The sequence below is a fragment of the Lingula anatina genome, chromosome 9, assembly GCF_051362555.1.
Source record: "Lingula anatina isolate TDL-2025a chromosome 9, LinAna3.0, whole genome shotgun sequence".
NCBI lineage: Eukaryota > Metazoa > Brachiopoda > Lingulata > Lingulida > Lingulidae > Lingula > Lingula anatina.
The window spans coordinates 11,179,936-11,199,681 of NC_141775.1; the positions used below are offsets into that span (position 1 = coordinate 11,179,936).

At 33.5% G+C, this 19,746-nt stretch overlaps 1 protein-coding gene and 1 long non-coding RNA gene across 3 annotated transcripts in view; one reads left to right on the top strand and one right to left on the bottom strand.

Annotated features, from left to right (window-relative positions):
• Nucleotides 1-19,746, bottom strand: part of LOC106175953 (uncharacterized) — a 104,188-nt gene that overhangs the window by 24,496 nt on the left and 59,946 nt on the right. For both annotated transcript variants that reach the window (XM_086994941.1, XM_086994942.1), the window contains exons 5-16: nt 17,137-17,259; nt 16,380-16,502; nt 9,246-9,371; nt 6,510-6,632; nt 5,557-5,679; nt 5,209-5,346; nt 4,200-4,322; nt 3,558-3,680; nt 3,108-3,266; nt 1,730-1,875; nt 1,195-1,324; nt 504-706 (exon numbers count right to left, since the gene is read on the bottom strand). In XM_086994941.1, coding sequence (XP_086851067.1) covers nt 504-706; nt 1,195-1,324; nt 1,730-1,875; nt 3,108-3,266; nt 3,558-3,680; nt 4,200-4,322; nt 5,209-5,346; nt 5,557-5,679; nt 6,510-6,632; nt 9,246-9,371; nt 16,380-16,502; nt 17,137-17,259 — 1,640 coding nt within the window. The remainder of the gene's footprint in view (nt 1-503; nt 707-1,194; nt 1,325-1,729; nt 1,876-3,107; nt 3,267-3,557; nt 3,681-4,199; nt 4,323-5,208; nt 5,347-5,556; nt 5,680-6,509; nt 6,633-9,245; nt 9,372-16,379; nt 16,503-17,136; nt 17,260-19,746) is intronic.
• LOC147759905 (uncharacterized) lies at nt 528-18,838 on the top strand. The gene is made up of 3 exons (XR_015330991.1): nt 528-667; nt 1,198-1,334; nt 18,207-18,838. It is a non-coding gene; the product is annotated as an uncharacterized LOC147759905 (long non-coding RNA).

Here is a 19,746-nt window from a genome sequence, read left to right on the forward strand (position 1 = left end):
TTCAGAGAAGACATTTCAGTAACATCCACACTCAAAATTCATGATTAACCTCTCTTTAATCAAGCACACTCACTAGTCTTTTGAATCAAACCCCAAATTTAGGCTTCGTTCACATGGAAGATCTATTTTCTAAAACTTTAAAAATCTATTTTCGGTTTCTTGTGATCACGGTCTGTGCCCTGGATACCCCGCGGCGTATTTACTGGCAGCGCCAAGAATTAATACACCTTTGGAATTAACTGGCTCACGCTACCAGTAATTACACTGTGGGGTATTTAGGGCACAGACCGTGATCACAAGATACCGCAAATAGATTTTTAGAAAATAGATTTTTCATGTGAACAGTCCCTTAGAGGTTCCCTTTGAACTGGCCTCTGAATCAAGATAAGCTGTTTAAGCCAAACCCCTCACTCCAGCTCTTAAAGAACAGGCTTTGTAACCAAGATGCCCATTTTAAAAAAATTCCATCCGAATTTTTAAAATTTTCTTTTTTGTCATTTTACCTGTGGATTGCAGGACTTGGTGTTTTCATCAAAGCAGTCACAGGGGGACTCACAGTTGGGACCATAGGAGTCCTTCGGGCACTCCTTGTTACACTGGGGTCCAAAGAATCCAGCAGGACAGATACAGAAGCCAAAGACACGGTGACAAGCCCCTTTGGCGCAGGGTAGGGGACATTCCTTGTCACAGCCCTGACCAAAATACCCTACAAGAGAATAAAATTTTATTGCTTGATGGTCTGAATGAAATTAAACACATGGTAATGTATTTTTTATTTTTATTATAAGTGATTTCTAGGAGTTGCTGGATGAGCCAATTTTAGAGCAATCTTCTCTGTCAAGGAATTGTACTGTGGATATATAGAAAATGTTTATATGCGTTAACCAATACTAAGTACACAAATAACAAGACTTGGTAAGAAAATTGGTTTTAATTTTTCACACATAACAAGATATATATATATATATATATATATGTATATATATATATATATATATATATATATATATATATATAGTTCTGATGAATTTCGCACACCTATGATATTGTGTGCCTGTACTTTTTACATATACAGTACATGTAGCTGTCAATCAAATTTTTTTACAGGTATTTTGTCATTCAACTATTTTACATAGTTTTGTAAATGCATGTATTGGTACATGAAAATATTAACTAAGCTATAATTTTACTCACCAGGTGGACAACCGTTCTCACAATTTACCCCCTTGACCCCTGGAGGACATCGGCACTCGCCTGTCACTGAATCACATGACCCGCCATTAAGACATGTGCAGATACCATTGCAGCCATCTCCATGGAAACCCTGTAACCAGGTGATGATGTAGTACATTAGCAACCAATAAACATTACATTGTTCACTTTCAACAGAAAAGGTAAATATTGAATTAACATTAAACATCATATTAAGATATTTTATATTATATAAACAATATTTATGCTATGATATATTCATTGTAAAATGATACCTGACCTTTAAGCTTTGGACTTTCTCTCAAAACATAATTAAATGTTTTACCTACTGAAGCACAAGTGACTTCAAAGATTCATTTTATGTGCCAACATAATTTCTTCCTATTTTCATGTTGAAACAAAATTACACTTTATCTCATTATAACCTTAATTTCTATTTCAATGCTCATCAGACACAACAAATTAACAACTTATTAAAAACAAGTGTACACTGATCAATGTCAGTATATATACTTACTTCTGGACACGTTTCGTTACATATAAGTCCTTGCCAGCCTGCTTCACACTCGCAGCCATTCTGTTCCTCGTTACACATGCCGCCATTTTGACAGGAGTCGCAGGTAAACTCACATTTAGGTCCAAAGTTACCTGCATCGCGGCACACTGAAATGATTTTTTAAAATATGATTTCTGGGTACATTCAACAATATAAAATCTAATAAACAGAGCAAAATATTAAATTTTTCTGATCAGGCATAACTGAAACATTACTAAATGTGCTTTTATGCTGTGTCTATGGTTTTTATGATTTAAATTTATGCAAAAATTTTACATTTGTTTCCATAAGTGGATTCAATCATGTAACCAGAGTAAATGTTATCTTTAATCTTCATCATATGCCTATTTAGGTATTTTGAAATTTCTTTCATGTACACAAGACATTAAATAAAAATATATACTTATAAGCATGCATAGTTTAATTCAAATAAAAGGGAAATACTGTGAAACTGCGGTACACATGTCAAATGTTAATTTAATTAAATAACTACAAGTATAATATAATAGGGGGAAAATAAATCTAAATAAAAATCATATGGTTCCAAAAATTAGACAAAACAGAGTAAAACTTAGAGCCACAAAAACTATAGCATACATGGCTCACAATACTAAAACACTGTGTACACTAAACATCTGGTACAATACAACAATGAACATTGTATAGCCCAACAGAACTTCAAGGCAAGCCAGTGAAATCATTAAGTTAACATTTAGGCTACCTTTTACATGTTTTCTCTTAGCTCTGTTACTCTTGCCAGTCTTATTGCTTTTGCCTTGACAGACAAAGATAAATGCAATTTGGTACAGCAAAAACACCAAAAACACTAAGGAAGTTATACATTGTGAGTGAATTGTGTTGAACATTATTCAAGACAATAATAATATAACACAGTACATTAACAATATATTTTCTGTCTTCTATGATATTTTTCCAAAATAGTTTTAATTTGCTTTATGAGCATTTCACATATATTTGATAATAAATTAAATATATATATATTCTTATCTTGTTGAGCGATGTGCAGCTTGTTGATCAAAGCTAATTGATTCATCTGTCCCTCATCAATTTGTTCAATTAAAAGAACAATTCAATCTCAGCTCTCAGATCATTCTTTCTTTCATTTTAAGTAAATAATTAATATTCTTAAATAAATAAAAAATCCATGGTTTTCAAAATTACAGTTCCCCAAAATGATCAGACTTATTGTTTAACATATATTTATCAATAAATATACCCCTGAAAACAACAGTAATATATACTGAAAAACACAAAGATAACATGTAATTAATCAAATTGTCAACTATTATGATAATCAGATTCCCTTCAAACAACTTACCAACTCGTTCGTTGTCAATGAGCTGATTGTTAAGCTCCAGTGAAGACTCAGGGTCTGTGATAGAGATGATGGGAGGAGGCGTGGGCTGGAACTGTACAGTGGGCTGCACTATAACATTGGGAAGATCTCCTCTCACAGGCCCAACCTCTGACTGCTCAACTGAAATATGGAAATATCATTTTAAAGTTAATCTTGCACATAAAACTGTTACTTCATACACTGCTTTATATTTGTTTGAACTCTGCTAAGTTATTAATTACTTACAAACACTAAATGTAAAGTAAACTCAGAGGGCCGTGCGTAAGATAAGTGTATACAATTAACATGTTTTATCCTCTTTAATTAAAATTTATTATTATTATTATTATTATTATTATTATTATTATTATTATTATATTAATTAACATAAAAAACATGTCAATACTTCAACTCGTATCGTTCTCAACCTACCTTCACAGCTCTTGCCATCGTATGTCAGCTTGTATCCCACGTTGCAAACACACTCAAACGATCCCACGGAGTTCACGCAGACTTGTTCGCAGCCGCCATTGTTGTTAAGACACTCATCAACATCTAGATGATAAACAAACAATGTAAACACACATCTACACTACAGTTAAAGTTGCCCATCAACCTGCTTGTATCACACACCTTAAAATCATTAAATATATAATGCATGTACAAGATATATGCAACTTTTGTTAAGTACCCTTCCACATTATATTACTCTAGTATAATTAGAAAAAAAAAATCTTATAATCTATACACCATTACATTATTGAAACATACATATCTGGTTTTTTGTCATTTGAAAAAATATTTCAAATGGCATAGACACAGATTGGCCAAATTTTAATAATTTTGTTTGAGAAAATGATTTATTTTGTATAAATTCTTCGTAATAGAATACACACAAAACCAATTTATAAATTTGCAATAAAGTTTTATCAGTCTTTGGCATTATGAACAAGAACCTAAACTGATAAACATATAAATACTTTATTTATGGTACATTTGTTCCAAACCAGAAATGCATTTAATTTCTCTGAACTAATCAAGGATTAGCTCATCTTGACACACAGCACCACCTACCCTGGCAACTGCACATGTCGTTGTTAAGTGTAAATCCTACACGACACCCACACGTAAAGCTCCCTACTGTGTCCGTGCACAGCTGCTCGCAACACGAGGTCCCCAGCTCGCACTCATCAGTGTCTGTTATGGGGTAGATACATTAAATAAAGCCAACATTAGTATTATATAAAATAAATCCAAGGTACCAGTTCTTACTTGATTAGTTTGGTGCAGACTATCTATAAAGATTTAGTTGGTCAAAAGTGTAAGTAATATGCTCTAACTACTCTTTCTTTCCCAAATATATTAATCACAATGTTATTACCCCTGACATAATTAGTTTCTTCTTAAGTATTACTTGTAAACATATCCTAGTAGAAAATGTCCCATAATTAGAGGGTTTCAAATGTTATATGATATATTAGATTATTTTGTAACGTACATGTATTTAATACAATGTATAATATCTTTAACTGTGACAAAAAGAATATCAGAAACTGTTAAAGAAGATGGAGAGTACACAGGAGAAGTTTTTTAAAAGTAGAGATGTTCAATGCTGAAATGCAAAAATTTAATTTTTTCTTAGACCTGATCACAGCTGATTAACATGGAAAGTGAAATGAAATATAGAAGTTTATAAAGGAGATGACACAGAAAATTTTACTTATAATATTTAAAGTAGGTGTTTCTCTAGAAAAGAAGAGTGCTTTTATTTTTTAATTTGAATGTTGCAGTGAATCAGATGAAGTAGTTGGCTATCAATTACTGATAGCAGTTAAAAGTGATAAAATAAAGATTACTTTCAAATATTAATTACTCATTAAACAATTATTTTTTTTCACTTAACATTACCTTTGGCACTAACTCGCATAAAATTCAGTCACTTGAAAATAGATTTACACACTCCATTCATAAATAATGTAAATCAAATCAAATTGAAAAAAATTGAATTATAATTGTTAATGTTAACTGATATTTTCTGAAAACTTTTAACTAAATACAAATCTCAGATTCTGACTTTATTTACCTGAGCAAGATTTCCCATCAGCCTGCAGTGTGTAACCAGGGTTACATGTACATATGGCGCCCCCTACACCATGTTTACACTTGTGTTCACAGCCACCGTTATTGGTGGCACAGCTGTCGATAACTTCCATTTCGATCCCTAGATGATAATTACAAAGATAGTGATATAATAAAAATGTAAATCATGTAAGTACAGATGTTAAAGTACAGATGTTCAAAAAAATTAGGAAGAAAAAAAAAATTATGGCAGAAAAAACAATGTACATTATGGTTGGTGATAACAATCAAATAATTGGCAAAAATACAGTAACTTGTTTAAAAAAATTCATGATCAAAATAATCCACTCACTATAACAAGATCTTCCGTCTGTTCCCAGCTGGTATCCAGGCGTACACGTGCAGGCAAACGATCCTCTGGTGTTTGCGCAACCCTGCGAACAGCCGCCATTGCCAATGGAACACTCGTCTATGTCTGAGGGATTTTATTAAAAAGAAAACATTTAACTACATTGCTAATACTTTGAAGTTTGGGAAAAGATCTTGTTTTAACACTTAAAAGTAAGCTACCTTTATATTTTCTTACAAATGTTCCTATCATAGTAAATAATAATTCATTTTTGTTTTAGTACCAACACATAATATTGCTGATATTGATATTTTGACATTTGGACAAAAAATGTGAATTAATCTGACTCTTACAATATGAGCCTTTCACATGTACAAGTATATAGAATATAGAATAGCTCATTCTTTTATATTATGAAAAATTAATTAAATGCCACAGTGATTTTTTAAACACTACAAATACTAAAATAAAACGATATCAATACATAATGAATGGCAAGGAGAAAGAAAACACAATGGTTAAAAATTTAATAAATTAAATAAATCATTCAAATAAGTAAGTGTCAAATATAATGAATATTTTACCAACTTTACTAATTAATATTACAAGTATTTTCAATCAGTTAAATATACCCAAAATAGACTTCCTGTCCAATGTGTGCAAGGGACTGTTTCCATAACCCTATCATACAAGCTGGAGCAATCCAGCTTCTCGGGGATTCTTGCTAAATTTCAATTAGTTTAAACAGCTTAAATGTCTAGGATGCCCCCTTGCAACTTAAAGTGCTTGGGTAAAGTCAATAAAAACTTTGTTGCCTATGATTGTGTTCGTGTTGCTTTGGGAAGGGGCATGCCAGAAAATTAAGCTGATTACATTAACTGTGCCTTAGCAAGAATCCCCGCTGAGATAGATCAATCTTGCTGGTACAATAAGGTTATGGGAACGCAGTCTAATACCTTCACAAGTTTTCCCATCTAGCCCAATCTTATAGCCAGTATAGCACTGACAGACTGCTCGGCCACCATAATTGTTACATTTTTGTGAACAACCACCATTATTTTCTCGACATGAATCAATAACTGAAAAAAGGAAAATAAAAACAAATAAACAATATATAACTAAAGAAAATTAGAACATAATTTGGCTGACTGGTCAAAATCCAAAGGTCACTGACAATGAGAAAATGAAAGCAACATTACACTCATTCAACCTCATGTCGTTTCGCCTGAAAATAAAGATCATTAAGCAAAATTTAAGGTTAGATTCATAAAGAATCCTTGTCACAGCTAGATATACTAAGCCTCAAAATCTGCATTGAGTCCGTAAAATTTAATGCTTGATTTTACACAAAATAAAAGTCATGATCCATATAAATGAAATATCATGCCTGTATTATAAATAAAAGATGTGGCTTTGACCAATGGCTACTTTATTTCAGTAGACTGTACCAATTTAATCCAAATTTAAGTACACAAGCTTTTTGGCCTGAAAGATTTGACAAATTTAGAAGATTGACTATTTTCAGGGCAAATTAAATTTAGTCAATTCAGTGTGAAATTGCCTAACTGAGGTAAAGTGATGAAAATACATCTAAAATATAACACAAATGATTACCTAAGTGTAATTCTTGTAACTCATACTAAAAGTGAAAGTTCTAACACTTTCAGAGAGATATAAAAGGGAAATCAAAACATTAAACTGAAAAAAGGGAACGTTCGTGTGATTTTTTCAGTATGTCTGTATAATGCACATGTACCACAGATATGTTAAAAATTCTTCATTTACTACCACCAATGTTAGCAGTTTTACTACAGTGTATAATTACAAAGCCAAATTATACTTTTGCATAATGTTAATTTTTAAAAAATTAATCACTTAATTAGTAACTCAACCCCATATCAATACCAGTATCAAAACCTTTGGTGTTATCTTTTAAAAAATGTTTCCATGTTAGTATTCTCTTAAACATTTTAAGTGTATTAGTACAATTCCTAACAGTGGTTGCATCACGTATATCAAAATTGATGTTTTTCATTTGAAAAACTGCAACTGTAAATAAGCTGGGGCTTTCTAGTGCTCTATTCTGCCAATCAATTAGTCACCTGTCAATTGAAAAACTGTCAATCAACCACCTGTCAATAAATAACATCTGTAATATTACTTTGAAGTAAGTAAAAACCAACCAAGCTGGTTAAATGCTCCCCTATTTGAATTAAGACCGAGATTTGGTAGAGACGGTAAGCTTCTTGATCTCTTCATTTCCATACATGCTCAATAAGCACGAACATGTGGAAATTTGAACATGAACAAGCTGGTATGCATCGGGACTGAAAAGCTTTGGGTATTTGAATCCTATCCATTACGGTATTTTTGGAAAAGCGACCAGGGGCTCGACTGCAAACCCATTAGCTCCCAAGGTTTCACTGCTTGTAGACTCACCATTCTCAGTTGTGGTGGCTATAGTTGTCGTTGGTGGTTTCTCTAAGTTTAACTTTAGATTTGCTCTGGGCAACTCTACACTGATAGCTTGCCCAGTGCCTTTGTTTGGAAATGAAGCCGTGAACAACAAATTTACTTTGGGACTCGCAAACACACAATCACTTGTAACCATCTAAGTGCAATGTCCAAATATCATGCAAAATTTAATATATTTATTTCAGTTACACTAAGCTTTTAATAATATAAACCAACAAACTATTACTCAAAATAATGAATTTCTCAACAAAGTCACAAAAACTAAAAAAATCTACTTAAAACAGAAATATCAGAAATTATCTGAAATCAGATATTAAATTTTGGTGTGCTCTACATTCTTACTTTTACACATAATGCTCCTTTATAAAATGAATTTTGCGCATGACAAGATCTGATAAAAAAATGGCAAATAGCAATGGCCTCAAAGGGTAGTTGATGCTCTTAAAATATTAAAGAAAAATTTTCATGTAGCTTCTGTTTAACAGGAATATAAGTTACCAAAATATGTATGGTGGACTTGCTCCTATAAATGACAATGCCAATGTTGCACGCTTGACCCAGGGGCAGCAAAGGGCATTTTGATGCTTTGATAATCTTACAAAAATGGCACACCATGATCAAAAGACAAGACACATCTCAAGAGCAGTGGATGGACTGTCTCTTTTAAGTAATAAGTATTTCATCATATTTTAGTCCTGTTACTTCTCAGCTCTTGAGTAAAAATGGCAGGAATTGGGACTTCTCCTTTACGGGTCATGGAGCAACAACCCAAAAAGAGCAAAATTTCATCTGCTTAGAGCAAAACACCGGGATTACCTATTTTTTTTTTAATCCCATATTCTTAAGAAAATCTTTAGCTTTTTTCTATAAATTCTATAAAATTAAGATCATTTTCATGTCAAAATAAATAATTATTCATTATAAGACTTAAATTTCATGAAGTTAAACCTCAGTTTTAAAATATATTTCAAAGAAATAGCAATTTTATTATACTTTTTGTCAAACGTTTATCAAACTTTTAAATAAATGGATCAAACAAGGGCACAATTGAAAATTTCTGTAAGAAACAATGCAGTTCTAATAAAATAAAAATAAAAACAAAAAATTAACATGCTATTAACAACTGTGACCACTTCTAACCATCCAATGCCATGGTTCAAAGAATGATAACAACAATTATTTTCCAATTAATATTTCATCATCATATCGTATCTCACCTTCGCAACTCTTCCCATCAGACCCCAGTCTGTATCCAGGGTGACATGCACATCTAAAATGGCCGCCGTAGCCTTCCTGGCACATGTGCTGACATCCGCCATTGTTTACAGAACAGCCTCCACTCACTGGAATAAAAAATTTTAAAATGTAACTAACTGTTAACTCAAATCGTTAACCTAAAATTAAAACTCAAATTTTAACTGGCTGTCCTATAATGAAATAAAATAGAAAATGTTAATATTACACAAATCTTAATTTCATTATGTCCTATATGCACAAGTATAATTAAAATTAAGCATTTTTCTATGGGTTCATAATAGTACCATCAAGGGGATCTGCTTTTAAGTTAAAGCAATACAAATCACTGCAAAAACAGCAATATGCTAAACAGAAATATTACTTGTAGTGATTAAGATTACAATTATGTTGATAAACTATACAATCTATCATGAAAAGGAACCATTAATAGTAAGTCCACACTAAAAGCACACCTATTTCAACTCTTAAAAATTCCACATTTTCAAAACCAAAAACCAAACCCACTTAGGATAGCCCATTTGTTGTGTCTAACAGGCACTTGCCTCCTTAAGTTCCAACCTTTTTTCTACTGGAGTAGGCTTTTAAGTAGTAATTAGTTGTTTTGAAATGATAATCAGCTATGATGAATGAGAACCACCACACTTAAGGGTCCACCAGACTGAGCTGGAGACAACCGACACCCAGTTGACATACAAAGCAGTCATTGGGAACAAATGTTTATAGTAGTATAAAAACCTCTATTGGGCCATGTCCGATACATCATTTGCTATGTAAAAGAAAGTTTTATCTAAAAATGTTGCTATTTTTTACTTGTCTCTTGTTCTGGAAATATAATGTCATCAGGAGTGTAACTGTTATAATTCAAAGTTTCTTAATCCCAGATTAGGGAATCTCCTAAATGACCACAACTGAGGGTGTGTTTTGGATTTCCAAAAATCTGGAAGAGAATCCCCAAGATCATTGCGCTCCAGTGCTAAAAAAATATTATTAATAACCATGGAAACCAAAGTTTGGAGCAATTAGCACTGGCTTACAGTAATGTAATCAATCTTCCAATTGTAATCCTCTCATCATTCCAATAGTCTGATGTCAATCAGTCAAAATAATTGACTGCTTTACCATATGTAGACTCAACGTGACCTAATGAAATCAACACAGATCAACATGGAGCCAATGGAGCAACTTTGTTGTGCAACAAAGCCAAAACTTATCCACTTGAATGACCTCTTTAGTCTGCCAAATTACTTTGTTTCTTTTAGGGGTAATTTCTTGTTTACACTGGTTCTTTATATCTCACATTCTATTTAATTTGTTTCTTTTTAACTTAATTGTTTGTTGACATTGTGTCAGTGTAGCTAAGTCCATTCCTACTTGCATTACAGAGTGACGTTCTGCTTTTTTTACAGACATCAAAGAAAGGTGTGTTTTTATTTTCATTTTCTGCGTTTTTAAACTTTAATTCTCCATTTCAGCATAATTTTTTTCTGCTAATTTTGGAAAGAAAATTGTTTGATTTATTCTTTCTTTAATCTAATTTGATCACTCCTAATCTAATCTTCACTTCCATCAATTAAAATATTCAATTATGTAATAAAATTTTCAAACCATGAAATCAAAATGATGGAAATCAAGGCATTTCACTGCTTTTCAATCACAGTCTCTGAAAACATCACAAGGCCATGATTTTTTCTTATGGATATATTTTCTTTTCATTTTCTTCCCTCTCTCTCCTTTACTAACTCTAAACATGGTCTTTAATTAAAATCCAACCCCGAAATCCAACCAACTGTATCCCTGCCATTCTGTATCCCCTAGTAATCTCTTATCAGGTTTCTCCGCGGGCGTCCTGGTGGCTTCTCCTTTCTCTGGGGGTTGGAAAGGTGACTCCATTCCGTTCACGAGGGCCATGTTTCTCCCATGTTTTTCACTCAGCTCAGGCAGCTGTAGAAATGATCAGATACTACTGCAGGGTAAACACACCCTGTGTCACAGGCTGTAAAAATGATCAGATACTAATGCAAGATAAAGATACCCCTAGTTCGACACGGTCTGATCCTCCTCTTTATACAGAACTGTTACTCTGTGCTTTTGGCAACCAGTAATGAAACAGAGAGCTGCGCATTCATTACATTTTGCAAAGACAACATTTAAGTAAAATGCTCTAGATAACAAGCATACAAACAGAATGCTACTTTCATTACATCTTGCAGAACACCAAAAGTTGCCCCATCCTGATAACTAGCAAGTAAACAGAATGCTGCTTTCGTTACATCTTGCAGAGAAATCAAAAGTTACCTGTTCCTGTTAACAAGCATGTAAACAGTCACCTCCCATGATATATCATAAATTGTAGACATCTTTTAGACTGCTCTTAATTTTTTATTGCCCAAATACATAACGACAATTTGACTAAATCCTAAACATTTCTAATTCATGGATTTATATCTAACATTTTGGACAAATGAGCTTTCAAATCTTTCACATAACTCATTTTAAGCCGTATTCATAAAATATTTTATATATTTATCTGTTTAGAATTCTAAGGACCAGCACCATCAGGGTACATGTAGAATGACCCGAACCACACCAAAAACTGGATCACCACTTAAGTGCATCCAATCAGTTTTTTAATGGTGATAAAATAGTTTACCATGCCACCGAATCCTGCCATCTTTCAATGCTTTCCATTATAATTGCAACTGGATATAAAGACCGCGCTATTAAGTTACATTATAACTTTTGAGACCACCTCTAAAGACATGTATCACCCATCACTAGAACCGTTTTTAAAAATCTCGCCCTTGGTTTATTTTTCCCATGAGGCCAGGAAGTGCATACTGACTGCTTGCTTTAATGGAGCACCTTTTGTTGGGCATTTTGTTCGACCCCTTGTAATGATTTTGGTTGTACGAAGCTACCTTAATATGATCCACTGTGTGGATTAAGAGGTTCATTGAGATGTAGAAGTAAGGTTCTTAATGTAGGTAAATTGATGTACAGGTGAGATATCGGGTTACCCCGCAATGTATTTTACTTGACATGAACAAATGAGAGAGAGAAAGAGAGAGAGAAACCCTTAGCAAGATATCAGGCCTGCCGCAAACTTTTTTGCAAATTCACTACAAAATTTGCTTAATATTTGCTGCAAACATTTAAGAAATTCTTGCAAATTTGCTTTAAATTTTGGAAAACTTACTGCAAAGCTAATATATTCTAGTAAATTTGCTGCTAATTTGTTGCATATTTGCAAGAAGAAAGACATTCTTTAAAATCTGCTGCAAACTTAAATTGTTATTGCAAATTTGCTGAAAATTATCGGCAATACAAATCTTTCTTGCGAACTTCTGCAAAGTAGTTGCAACAAAATTTTAATTAGTTTGCGGCAAATTTGTAGTTATTTTGCTACAATATTTCTGCAAACTTTTAATGTTGCTAAGGAGATAGAGGGAGGTGGTACTGGAGGAAAGAAAGTGAGATAACAAATAGGGAGAAGAAATGTTTAGATGAATATTTAGTAAATTAATACTTTTAAAACCTACACCAGAGCCTGAATTTTACATAAATTTTCTTCCAAATTACTTGTCCACAATTCCATTGTAAACTGCAACATACCAGTATCATCAAAACAATTGTTACATGGAGAACTCAACAAAACAAAACAGAAAAGAACTCAGTTGCCCTCCCACCAAACTAATCTCCAGCAGAGCAGTGAAGCAGGGCATCAACACACTGTGTGGGGCATGACTTTTTCTCTGGAATTCCAAAGAACAAAAGAAAATTCTAGAACCAAGGTTCAAAAGTGTACGCTACCAAATACGACATTTGCAACAAATGAGAAGCATTTACACATTTAAAAGTGAGGTGCTTCAATTTTTAGTACTTTTGCATTGGTTTGCATTTGGCCATGGGCAACCTCATCAAAATTAAAGTCTTCCAAGTGCCAAATTACAACAATGATGGGAAACTATCACTTTTTACTAAAGCTGCCATTGTCTTAGCTCTCATAATATGCAGAACAACTTGTGCCTGTTTTGTACAACAATTAAATTACACCCTAGAACAAAGTGAACTAACAGAAATTGATTCATAAAATGTGTGCAAATTTAAAAACTTGGCAAACACAAATTAAAGAAAATTTCTTGTTTTGTAAAAATGTGTTCACACAGCATGAGAAATGATGATTACAATTATATTTTTGAGTCCATAGCATGTCCTTAGACAATCAACCTAGTGCTTGTATAATGGCTAGTCTGATTGGGGGAAAAAAGCTAGAAAAAAGTTACTGCATGAAAGTTTTAACTCCTTGGGCGGGTCATTTTGGATCGCAACCATGTAGAGTCTAATTGGGTGTCTAAATGGGGCAACTCTTTCATTAACCGACTTAGTGCAAATACATCACAATTCTAATACAATCTGACTGCAGAGTTTACAGCTATACTTAGGTTTTAACTTGTGCATGCTTTTGATCTAAAATAATTTAACTTGACAAAGTAACATATTCTTTGCCAAACTGAAACAAAAGCATTGAACTCTTTTGTTTAGATTTTAACCACACAAGACCCCCTTTGCTTTGGAAAAAGTTTTGCATCATGTATCAAGGACAAAAATGTTTACAGAATCTCTGTTTTTTTTAATATTTACAAACAAATCCGAAAAAGGATGCACAAATACCAAGAGATCGAGTTCACCTATATATCAGAGAATGTGGGGCACTTCAGCAAAGATGAATGTCCATCACAAAAATGTTACATAAAAAAATAAATGTCTCTGAACAAAAGCATGGAAAATCTTGGGGAATCATGGAAGCTGACCTTTCTTAGACTGACAATGCATAAAATTTCCAATGCTTGCTTTTCTTTTACTTTTTACCAAAAAATATACACACTCTAAGCTGTAAAAAATTCTAAAATAAGGCATATCCAAGTCATAAATTAGTAATTTAATTTGTTTTTATGGTTAATTAGCCCTACCACTGAATACCCCATTACTGTGTGGAAAAGTCTACTAGAATTTCTGCAACAACAGGTTTTTCCCACATTACAAACAAAAAGGCCGCCTCACTTCTGTTTTTCTCACATTATATTGGTTACATAATGGATGATAAATGAGAAGTTGGAGTGTTTGGTAAGTTATCAATTGACTGTTCAGATTAACCTAACAAGATTTAATGCTCTCCCATCTGTTTAACTCCTGAGAGCTCTTTTAAATCTGTTGCCAGTAATGACATAACACTTGCTTCCCATACATGAACAAGAACCACTGTTCACCAATGCAGTACTGGTACACTACAGAGCACATTCGGTACAAGTTGATCCGTGGACTAATAGATCCGCGGACTAAATATGGCTGATCCACTTAAAAGCCATGCCACTATTCGCCTAATGGTATCCACTCCTCGACACGTGCCACCGCCACAGGAGCCTAGCAATTAAAACTCAGAGCTGACATTTAATCTATTCAAGAAGTTGATCTATTTAATGGCACATGTGGAGGTGGGGAGGCCAACAGGGGATTAGGCCAGTTTGCTTTTTAGTGGGACCAGCCATATTTAGTTGGCAAATCAGTTAGTCTGCGGATCACTTTGTTCTGAAGGCAGTCATACATATTGAAAGGGGACAGGAGATTGAAAGATCTCCCCTCAGCTTCTAACTGCAAAGATTCACTTTGAATCAATATTCTATCTAGGTTCTATGCTATTCCTCATGTTGGATCAACTAAGAGAGTAAAAATCTCCAGTTTTTCAGAAAAAAGTTCCCTTCTTTAAAATTGCTGGCTACAAGCCTCACCCATTGTTTTACCAGATTTATGGCACATTTTATGCTGCCTAACTTTCAATTACACCCTTAAATGAAGTAAAACCAATGGAAATAAAAATAGGTAAACAACAGGAGACTGACAGTCAAAACACTTGTTTAGCCGAGATGGAAATTTTACTGCCTCCATCATCAGATGGTTACGACTGCTTACAACAATGTTCTAGTCTTACCCTGATGTCAGTTCAGGCGTGTTTTCAGTTTAATTAGACCCGCCTAACTCAGTGTGACCCATCTTGTTTGATTATGATTAGCAAGTCAAAGGAATTTGATGCAACAGTACACAGCCGTAATTGCATTGCCAATTCGATAAGCTTCTCAAATTTTCTGGGTATTTTAAATATATATTTTGAAGACTGGCATTTAAAAAGACACATAAGTATTTTTATCCAATTTATATAACTATATACTTTATAAATATTGTCTTCAATTTAAGTTTTTTCATTGTGCTTATCTTCTTTGAAACAGTGTTTTTAAATCTCCAAAAAATATAGTAAGACGAATTGACGGTACTGGTGAAAAATTTTGGTATGCACCACGTAAGAGCATATATATATATCATTATCCTCATTACCATTCACGGACAACCTACTAAACTTAAATCAACCAAATCTAAATGGGAACACAACTTTGGAAATCTCTATTTTATAACTGCTCAACACTGAACAGGATCTAAGATGCATTGACTTAATTGTTAGGGCGAGGGTCCCCAGAGTTTTTTCAGTTAAATACACACAGACTCCCTGCAAAGTGGCAACTCAAGAAATGTGATGAAATTCTAGTAAACCAAAATTGAGGATAATCTTTAAAACAATTGGTTAAGATCTCAAAGAACCTCTTGTGGTGGATGCTGAACGACCTGCATCTTGGCTCACAACCAAAATGGAAAGAAATAGCGCTGACTAACTGACAGAATCAATGGTTTGGAACACATTCTGAAGTAATTTTCAATTATGAAGGAAATCGGAATGGCAGTGATGTGGGATCAGACCCTCTCATTTCCTCGATGGATGGTGATTTGATTGATAAAATAAACTGTAGCTACTAGTCAAAAGCTTTAAAAAAATTCTTATTATTAATTTAAAAAATTTTCTGTCCCATCCCACTGTGTTTTCATATATATTACCTCATATTATGTATATAAAGACAAAAACTGCTGAATTGTACAAGCAAATTTTGTGGAAGTCAAAATATGTTGGAAATAAAAACAAGGGCACTTGTCACATTCCTGGATTAGTTCTTACCTTTGATTACATCACAATGACTGTTGTATACACTTACCAACACACGTCCTCCTGTCTGTGTGAAGCCTGTATCCAGCTGGACACTCGCATACGTATGCACCGTGTGTGTTACGACACCTGTTTTGGCATCCACCATTGTACGACATACACTCATCAATGTCTTAATGTAGCAGCAGCGGTAAGAAAGTAAAAGAATAAGCAAGGATAAGCAAAACAATCCCCGATACCAGGGCAAATAAATTATATATACTTTAATGCATGGTTTAGACCAATAAAATTAAGGTACATGTTACAAAAGGAAATGGAAAACAGAATGTAAACAGAAAACAAGGTTCTTATATTTTTAAAGAAAAAAAATACCTGTAAAGTTTGAATTCAAATAACATAAAATGGTTCAAAATGGGATGAAGGTCACACAAGACAAATGATGTCACACATGACAAATGATGTCACACAACACAAATGATGTCACAAATATGCAGGTGATGCGATACCATTTTTGGAACCATAGCCTAAAAAGGCACACAATTTAGATATTAGTTTCCTTCAAAATTGGAAACCAAATGTCACACTGACATATTGAAAAAAAAAAGAAGCTAATGCAAATCAAGGTAGTTTTTCTTTTGTCCCTGGTGTGACATCACAGACAAACAGATATGACATCACAAAAAATGTGACATCACATGTAACACAGGGTTCTACAACACATCAGACACAACAACAGACCTACTTACATACCTCATGGCTACATGTACCTTTCAGGTGACATCTGACAGCTGACACCTGACACTCACCTATACATCTTTTCCCGTCTTGTGCCAGTTTAAATCCCTGTGGACATTTGCAGTAAAATGAGCCAATGGCATTACAGCATTCCTTTTCACACCCACCATTGTTTATCGCACATTCGTTAATATCTGGAAAGGCAAAATAATGAAGAATAAAATGGAAGTAAAAATTCAATAATGCTCAATCCTTTTATGTAACTGGTATAGATAATGATAATATTTTAAATATTTAATGCCATATTCATTTACATAATTTCATAAATAAGATTTAGTAGACATTATTTGTTCAAATTGAAGGTTTTCTATGGTATATCAAATCTCTTTTCAGTAATCACAGATATTGCACATTGCGAAAAAAGAGGAAATATTAAGAAAAAAAATTTATATTCAGTGAGCAAAAAATATCGAAAAATAAATAAGAGGTCATCAAGTCCAAGATCCACATACTGGTTACACAATCCATCTGCTGAATTTTTAAAATATTTTATCTCACAGTACCAAGATCAAAATACACAGGATTTCTGCTTTATCAAGGAATTAAAGAAAAGTGTTGTAATCCTATCTTGGCACTTGACATTCACAAGGTCTTATCTCATTCTTACACAACTTACGACGATATCACGCACTGAAATTGATCATTTTCAATTAACCCTTTCTCCCATTGAGGAGGGTAAAACAATGTAAGTAACCTGTGTCAACACTCACGTAGATCTCTTTAACTGAGAGTCATGAGAAAGTGGTGCTAAAACTGCCAGCTTGTGAATTCTATTGTTTGAGAAGTTTTTTCAACATTAGCCACTTTATATTGTCTGGCTTAAGCTTTTACAGACATGCTTGTAGTCCTTCTTATCAATATCATGCATTAATGTTATAGATACCTATATATCTAAATAATGTCATACCTTCTAGTAGTTTGTGTAATACCCTTTATTACTTTTTTCTGCATTTAGATAGAAATGTAACCTATTACAATTTCAAAGGTAATAAATAAACTTGTTCAGCACTTACCAAATTTTAAACCATTATCACATGACGATATGCCAATGTAATATATAACAATATCTTTAACTTTTCAGACTGGCCTTACATGTACAAGAGCTAGTGGATAAACGGCACAAAAAATGGAGAGATAACTGTAGGAAAATAAATGACAGGGATAAAGGAAGAAAATCCACAATTCATTTCCCAGCAAAATACCAAATATTGCCTTTTCACTGCACTGTCCTATGTCACCTTTATTTTTAAATAAAATAAAACAGAATTTAAAAATAGTAATACAGCATCAAGGTTTTCAGCACTTGGCTGATGCAATGTAATTTAAGTTTTCTGTTAATTGGCAAACAGCAGTCTTTGTTCTGTTATAGAGCTTGCTGCCACCCTGAGTTAGTGATGAAAAGGCAGTCACCAAACTTAACACAAAAAAGGTGAAATCAAATTTCATTAGGACTTCCTTGGCCTGATGTAACGCAATGTAAAAATAAGGCCCGCGAGTGATTCACGCTGAGATTTAAAGAGCACTTAGTTATGTAGTCAGAATGAGTTACCTCTACGCAGCTAATGATGGCCGTGATAAAAAAGTTGTTAGAAATACTAACTCTGACATAAAAATCCAGGTAAAAGTAGAAATAGGAACATGAATGTTGAACAACTTATACAGGTCTGCTTTACAGACATAACGCAAGCTTTCATCAGGATATCAATGTTTTATGTTGGCTTTGAGCAGGTTACTAAGTTTTCCTTCTTTTCAGTAATACAAACAACCTGCCATCATACAGTACCTGTATGTATGTATATATGCAGAATATCTGTAGGTGTTGAGAGAGAGAGAGAGAGAGAGAGAGAGAGAGAGAGAGAGAGAGAGAGAGAGAGAGAGATATCTTACATGCACATTCATATCTCTCCCTCATTCCTACTTTCCTTCTTCCATTACTCTCTCTCTCTCTCTCTCTCTCTCTCTCTCACACACACACACACACACAAACACACACACACACTTTGAGTATAAAAGCTATGTTTTAGCAGTCCTGTTTCTCGTCAAGACACCTGAATGCATGCCATATACTGTAATACTGATAACCCCGTGACATAAATTATAGCCTTTACAACCCTGAACAGCATTTGGGTGTTTTTAGAGATAACCCATGTCAAGATTGCTTTCTTTCATTTTTTTCTTTACACTCTGAATCATACGGAGTTTATATACCTTGTAATTGGACCCAAACTTGAGTCTTTTCATAAATGTGTTTACAGAGATAACCTGGGTAAAAAGGTTTTTGTCACTTTTTTATGTTTTAATGCTTTTTCTCTCTTATCATTGAATGAATCTCTTCAAGATGAAAGAATTTTTTTTTGAAATTAAGATTTTCAATGAGATAACCTATGAAATGCTTTTTTATAGTTTCACAATTGTGATGTCAACCCTATAATAAAATGTCACTTTGTGCACGATTTTGGAAATTTAGATTTAAAGATAGGAACATCTTTCTTTTAAGAGGGGTTTGCAACACATAAAATTCAAATTTGCAATATCATTTTCGTAAGAAATTTACACCTAAATTCATTTTTAAGCCTTGCTTTAACATGATCAAGTTAAACTATTAATTCTCCATTTGACAC